At 48.3% G+C, this 7,500-nt stretch overlaps 1 protein-coding gene across 2 annotated transcripts in view; it reads right to left on the bottom strand.

Annotated features, from left to right (window-relative positions):
* Positions 1-111: 111 nt before the first annotated feature.
* The window catches only part of mllt10 (MLLT10 histone lysine methyltransferase DOT1L cofactor), a 56,807-nt gene continuing 49,418 nt past the window's right edge, over positions 112-7,500 (bottom strand). The window contains exons 13-20 of one of the 2 annotated variants that reach the window (XM_084475422.1): positions 7,406-7,487; positions 5,822-6,012; positions 4,733-4,882; positions 4,411-4,466; positions 3,651-3,889; positions 3,263-3,286; positions 2,374-2,464; positions 112-2,056 (exon numbers count right to left, since the gene is read on the bottom strand). In XM_084475422.1, coding sequence (XP_084331548.1) covers positions 1,802-2,056; positions 2,374-2,464; positions 3,263-3,286; positions 3,651-3,889; positions 4,411-4,466; positions 4,733-4,882; positions 5,822-6,012; positions 7,406-7,487 — 1,088 coding nt within the window. In that variant the 3' untranslated portion in view covers positions 112-1,801. The remainder of the gene's footprint in view (positions 2,057-2,373; positions 2,465-3,262; positions 3,287-3,650; positions 3,890-4,410; positions 4,467-4,732; positions 4,883-5,821; positions 6,013-7,405; positions 7,488-7,500) is intronic. The other variant, XM_084475423.1, reaches the window with a different exon arrangement.

Here is a 7,500-nt window from a genome sequence, read left to right on the forward strand (position 1 = left end):
TTGTATCTTACTGATGCATCCCATAATACACATTTTATCGTGTCGTATCAATATTAAGTAATGTATGTGTGTGCCAGATGATTAAAAAAATGTATATACAAACAGTTTGATCCTCACCAAGAGCATTTCTTTATTTTGGTGTTTTCAAATACATTAGAACCCCCCAAATTATTTTTCACTTGTAAAAAAACAAAAACAAATGGATCAACCAGACATGTGCTCAGAAGACCACATGATGAAGAGTATAAAACAAATTCTCATCAAGAAAATGGTGCAAAACTTAAAAAAAGACAATGTCCCTGCACATATAAAAATAAATTAATACTTTATGTGTCCAGTCACCATTAATTCATCCGTCTGGTCCTAAGATTCACACACACAAGCTGAGGCTTCATCGACTGTCCTTCACACCAGCCAATCACATTCACTTCTATGTACACTGAGGGCCAATGAGAAATATCTATGTACACTTAACGAGGTAAAAACTGTGCCACTCAAATCCCCACCACCCCACCCAACACCCGTTCACAAATAGCTATCTACAGTCTCACCCCCTACAGACAAACCCAAGTAGTTTCTGGCTTTCAAACACATTACATTAGGTTTGTAAATCAAAGGTTTACAGCAAAGTTCGAATGTGAGGTGTGAGAATAAATGAGGAACAACAAAAAAGGACTCAACACAGTAGTATAAAACATAAAATTGCAACACCAGCGGGCATTTAAAATACCATTTTACGCCCGTTAAACAAACTCCAAATAAATAGAAAAGCACATAACAAAGTTGGCTCCGACATTAGAATGCAGCAGAAAAGTGTTTCCTGTTTTTTTAAAGGAACGGCACATTTTATTTGATACACCCAAGTGTTCTGTTTTCTGTTGCCGTAGCAACGCAGCTTAATTACCAGTAGCGCTCGGAGAACGGGTTGAGTGACGGAGACACAGGTACGAGGAAAATAAATCCAGTCTGCCCCCTCCTTTCTTTGGCCTCAGGCACTTGGGGTTTGGACCCTGATTGGCCAGTCCTGATTGCTATGGATTCTGATTGGCCGCTCTCGGCAGCCCTTAGGTCCCGATAGGCTGGTCCTGCATTAGAGGTAGGTGCAGCAGGGGGCTTAATCAGGGAGATGCATCGCAATGCCTTCCGCACAGAGCAGCTGTAGTGTTGACTACCGACGGCTCCGTTTCTGCATAATTTCTCGCAATGATTCTGCCTTGTTGAACAAAGAATGCCGCCGCAATGCGCGCCCCTTTGCCGCTGCCTTGAATGAGCCCCCTGTATATCTGGCCCGTGAAGCAGACAGTCAATGCAAGGCTTCTGTGGTGTCCATATGAGGCTTGTCTCGGTCAGTAATGGAGACAAGGAGAGAGGTAACAGCACTAGCTCATGGGGTATTTCCAAAAGCTCCCGCGCCCCCCACCCTCGCGTCCGTTTTATACCCCCTTTGAAAGCATAATAAAACTGCGGTGCGGGGGGACAGATGTTGGAACATACATCCGTCACCTTTGTGTTTCGGGGAGCTTCAAAGTTTTTTGCTTGTCTTCTTGAGTGTGCTGGCTTGTGCGGCTGAGTGCACTAAATAACTAAACTAGTTAGCGGAGGCCCCTGAGAGAGAGAGAGATAGAGAGAGAAATAGAAAGAGAGAGATATATAGTTTATCAGCGAGAGAGACCCGGACGTTAAAGAACAATTCAGGGTCTCAGAGGAGACGGCGGATAGGGCAGGAAAACAGAATATGAACACGACAAAAGAAAAAAGAAAAAAAAAACGAAAGACATCAGAAGAGGCATGGCTTCCGCCGTCATGTCTTCTCCGTCTTGTCGGCGGTCAGCCGCGGCTTCGGGCCGCCGTCGGCGTGCGCGTGCTGCATCGCCAGGAAGGGGTTGGAGGTGATGGCGCCCGGGCCCCCCTGGGGGGCGGGCTGCAGGCTTCCGACGGGCAGCTGAGCTGAGGAGGAGGAGGAGGAGGAGGAGGAGGAGAGGGGCATCTGGGCGTGGATCTGCTGCAGGTCCTGCTGCTGCTGCATGAGCTGGTAGAGCAGCACCTGCTGCTGCTCCTGCAGGGAGGAGAGAAGGGGGAGAGGGGAGGAGAGCGGAGATGGGTGAGAGGTAATGTAAGAAGAGAGGGGGAAAGGTGAGGGGAGGAGGGCAGGGAGGGAGCAGGGGTGAGAGGCGAGAGGAGAGTACAGGGGAGGGGAGAGTGACAAGAGAGGGTAAGAGAGGAGAGGGAAGTGAGAAGACAGGGGTGTGGAGAGAGAAACGGAGTGAGAAGAGAGAAAGAGAGGAGAGGAGACCAGAGGATGGATGAGAGGCTAGGTTGATGTCCAGGGCAAAATGGCCTGTTTTGAGTGAACTGTGTGTGTTCGTGTGTTACCGCTGTTGGATGGGAGCTCAACAGTTGCTGGAGCTGATGATGCTGCAGCAGGAGTCTCTGCTGCTCAGACATCAGGCCGTGACGAGCCGAGCTGAGGACAACAATGCAGCGGCAAGTCACATGACCACACTGAACAACACACCAGCGGTCACATGACCACACTGAAGAGCAGAACAACAGCGGTCACATGACCACACTGAAGAGCAGAACACCACAGGTCACATGACCACACTGAAGAGCAGAACACCACAGGTCACATGACCACACTGAAGAGCAGAACACCACAGGTCACATGACCACACTGAAGAGCAGAACACCACAGGTCACATGACCACACTGAAGAGCAGAACACCACAGGTCACATGACCACACTGAAGAACAGAACACCACAGGTCACATGACCACACTGAAGAGGAGAACACCACAGGTCACATGACCACACTGAGGAGGAGTACACCACAGGTCACATGACCACATTGAACAACAACACACCAGCGGTCACATGACCACACTGAAGAGCAAGTACACCACAGGTCACATGACCACACTGAGGTGAAGTAAACCAGTGGCCTTATGACCACACTGAATAAGTCACATGACCACACTGAATAAAACTACACAGAAGGAAGTTGAATGACCACTGAAGATAATCTAGAATTCAAACATGGATAGCTGTGGCATGTGATTCAGTTTGTGAGTTTGGGTATGGACCATCTGACCACAAAAAGACATATATCCGGTGTTTCAAAGTAAAAGGAGATAAATAGATATGAGAATGGGGAACTTTCATGCAAGTAAAATTCACTATTCCTATGTAATCTAATCTTCGAATGCACTAGAGACGCAGAAGAAAGGGAGAGGAGGAAGCCGGAGCTGATGCTAAACTCACCTGTTCTTAGCAGTGGTCAAGCTGCTATGATCCCAGCACGCAAGCAGAGAAAGGAAAGCAACACAAAGAACAGGGAACGACCATCAAACTTTACTCAAAACACACAAAAACACCCAGAGAGAGGAAAGAGGAGGTTAAATAACCACTGGTGATAAAGCATTCTTCTGGGAGAGATTCGGGTATGCCATCATGTCAGAGCAAACGGCAGTCCACTAACCGGCAAGTGTGAGCAGATTTACTTGGAGTTTGGTAATGATAACAATATCTAAAATGTGGTATTTGCAAGGGCCCGATCAACATGGTGCCCTGACACAGATATATACGTGGGATCCAACCTTTGATCATCTCTAAACTAATCAGTCAGCAAGGCCGACGCCCATCAGCTTACCTGGGGTTTCCCAGTCGATAATTCAGGGGCCCCACATCGACGCGAGGGGTGAGCCCCCCCTCCCGGGTCTGGATCACACCGTTTAGACTGCCTACCGGGCCCGCCCCCAGGGCTCCCATCAGCCCCGTGGCACCAGAGGCCACGCCGTTGAGCTGGGGCGGGCTCTGAGAGACCGAGGGGGGCGTGGAGAGAGAGGAGGTGGAGCCATTGCTGCTACGGCCGCCGCATGATGCGCTGTCCTGGGGAGGGAGGGAGAGAACAGGGACGAGAGAAAGAGAGAACAAGAACCAGAGAATGAGAGAGAGAACAGGAACGAGAGAGAGAAAGAAAGAGAGAACAAGAACGAGAGAGAGGAGAGAACAAGAACGAGAAAGAAAGAACAAGAATGAATGAGTAAGAGAAGGAGGGAGAGAGAGAGCGAGAGAGAGAGAGAGAGAGAGAGAGAGAGAGAGAGAGAGAGAGAGAGAGAGAGAGAGAACGAGTGTTGGGGAGAGAGACAGAGAGAAGGGGAGAGGGAACGAGAGAGAGAAGAGAGGGACAGAGACACAGTGTCATTTCTGTCATGTGCTGTTGAACTGATTGTCGACCATTCACCATTAGGCACGCCAACGTTTGGCATTCTCTTTCAACGCTCTCCTGCTTATGGGAACGGGACCATGCGGCAACCTCGTTGACCCGCACAGAGAGACGTCCTGTTTACAGTGAAGCCTAACTGGATGCTGGGTGGGGGGTAGGGTGGGGAAGGCAGGGCTGTCCTCACCTGAGCTGCCACGGGCAGAGACGAATCAGCGCCCCCCAGCTGGGATCCCTTCACGTCTGGAACACAGATTAATACTCATTTACATTAGGACCCCCCTGTGTGCCTTGGCTGTCAACGTGTGCGTGGCAAAGTGTGTTAATGGTACTTTATTTCTATTTAACGGTATACTCAAACAGTTATGAATGCCTGACTAGAACTGAGTGTAAACGTGTGGTATGCAGGTGTATGTTTTTTTTTTAAATCTTGGAATCGCGCAATAGAGTCTGTGTGTGTGTGTGCACGTGCTCAAGCATGTCACGTGCATGCGCGTGTGTGTGCGTACCAGAAGACGCCGAGTGGGGGGTGAAAGGCACGGAGAGCTGTGCGCTGAGGAGCTGCAGCCTCTCCTTCTTGATGGTCAGAGACCTGATCTGCTCCTCCAGACGCTTGTTCTCCACCTGCAACTGGTGCAGGGACTTCAACATGGCCACCACTGAGAGAGAGAGACACCAAGGCACACACACAGAGTGAGAAAGAGAGACCCAGAGAGATACAGAGCGAGAAAGAGTGAGAGACACATACAGCGAGGAAGAGCGAGAGAGACACCGAGACACAGACATACAACGTGAGAAAGAGAGAGACAGAGATACAGAGCGAGAAAGAGAGAGACAGCGAGACCCAGAGATAGAGAGAGAAAGAGAGAGACAGAGAGATACAGAGCGAGAAAGACAGAGAGACACAGAGAGATATAGAGTGAGAAAGATGCACACAGAGTGAAGAACAGAGAGTGACAGAAAGGAACGGTGGGCCAGACATAGTAAGAGAGATATAGAAAGAGAGAGAAAAAATATTAACAAGAGCGTAAGTGAGAGTGACACAGCTACAGCAACAGTCTATATATAAAACACGCACACAGTGAGAGATACGGCCTGTGTTGATGCCAGAATGGATGTTCTACTGTTGCCCTCCTGGGACTTATAAATGTTACGCTAATAAAACCCTTCCTCGAGGAGCTAGTGAGGTAGGGGCTTCTCTTTCTATATAAAACGCATCCCGGACACACACAGGCTTGCTTGTTCAACCAAGTCACTTGACCTCAGAATGAGGGCAGCAGTGCCCGATCCAGGCTTCAGATAGGGCACTACTGCCAGCCCAAAAACAGGACTCATATCAGAGAATAAAGACACATGATATAAAAGGAAAAATACAGAAACAAAGATGTTTAAGTCAGGATTTTAATCCATTTAAATCATTGAGAAAAAGGAGAATCTCTGGAAAAAAAAATAGCTGGTTGAGGTCTACACATATGTGAGTGTACCAACATACGACTGCATGTGCGTGCACATGCAGAAATGTATGTTTGTGCTAATTTTCTCCTACAGCTACGTTAACATGCGTGTGTTTGCCTGTGAGTGTGTAATTGCTCTCTCACCGTCTCCTTGCGCCTCCTGCTGCATGAGGAAGTTCTGGCCATCGCTCCACTGACGCTCCAGGAGCTGCTCTATACTGGTGGCCACCGGGGGCAGTGCGTCCCCACCACCACCTCCACCGCACCCCGCCCCCAGCATGCCCAGGCCCGACCCAGACGGGTCATAGCGGATCTGCAGGCCGCCAATGGGAGAGCTGAGAGAGAGAGAGAGAGAGAGAGAGAGAGAGAGAGAGAGAGAGAGAGAGAGAGAGAGAATACAAAACAGAACGAAAAAAGCAAGCATGAGATAAAATGAGTGAGGGTAGGAGAAAGAGGGAGAAGCAATGGGGAAAATGAGAGACGGCAGGGAGAAAAAGAGAGGTCAAAGAGGAGATTAACGACCCAACATAAATGTCAGACAACCATAGACACTGCTGGCTATAAAACGACATCAATTTGTTGTTACAGTGGGCGTTGATGAAAAGTAGCCAGCAAGACATCCTGTCTGGATGAGTACTTCAGAGGGAGAGAGAGAGGGCGAGTGAGAGACAGAGACTGAGACAGGGAGATAGAGCAAGGTTGGCGAGAGAGTGTGTGATAGAGACTAGTTATAATAAACTTGGCATGGATGGTGTTGTAAAATGAATATAATATACTATATAAGCAATTATGAAATACAAATTGACTGAATTTGAACAGATTTCTGTTCCACACACTTAATCTCCCATCATTTTACCCATTTTGTTTTGCTGTAATATTAAAATAAAGCATTTTTTTTGAGAAAAGGTGAGAAGGAAAACCAGTAGGGGGGTCATTTTTTCCTATTTCTACTTTCCCACTAGGTTATTATTCCATTACACCTGCTCTAGGAATTTCCACTCTACAAAATATTTTCTTCCAGTTATTACTATAGTTCTTTTTATAAAAGTAGTCTATTTTCATTAAATGTTACTCCAGTTGGAAAACAAGACAAAGACGCAGCATAATAAAATACATAACCAACCATCTTAAACTGAACCAACATACGCTGAAGGCATCGTCAATTATTCCCATCTTCACAGATCCACAAAAGTTCCCAGAGAGAAATGGGATGTGCATGTGTGTTTTTGTGCGTGTGAGAGAGTGGGCAGGAGGTAGATGGAGGTTTGGGGGAGGCTGGTGTTGCAACCATCAGACTTCCGTGGCATGTCATTCCATGGCAATCAACAAGGTTTTAAAAGCGAGCGAGGAAGAAAGATCAAAGCACAGTGGACGATTTCCACATCCCAAAACACAACTCATGGTCGGGGCGAGCTAGGAGATCGCCTTTAGGGGTGAGAGAGGCAGAGAGAGAGAGAGAGGTGTGTGTGTGTGTGTGTGTGTGTGTGTGTGTGTGTGTGTGTGTGTGTGTGTGTGTGTGTGTGTGTGTGTGTGTGTGTGTGTGTGTGTGTGTGTGTGTGTGTGTGTGTGTGTGTGTGTGTGTGTGTGTGTGTGTGTGGAAATGAGGGGCCAGCCGAGGGGAAAAGACGAGTGTAAGGGGTGTTGGAGGGTGGGGGGCAGTGTGGAATGTAAATAGGGGCTCGCTCGCGAGGGAGAGAGCAGAGCATCTGTGTGTGTGTGTGTACTCACCGCGGGGTGGTCTTGGGAGAAGCTCTTATGGAGAAGCCCTGGGCTCCAACACTACTGGTGCTGCCGTCTCCTGCCTCCTGGTCTAAACACACACA

The sequence above is a fragment of the Micromesistius poutassou genome (genome assembly GCF_964030765.1).
Source record: "Micromesistius poutassou genome assembly, chromosome: 11".
Lineage (NCBI taxonomy): Eukaryota > Metazoa > Chordata > Actinopteri > Gadiformes > Gadidae > Micromesistius > Micromesistius poutassou.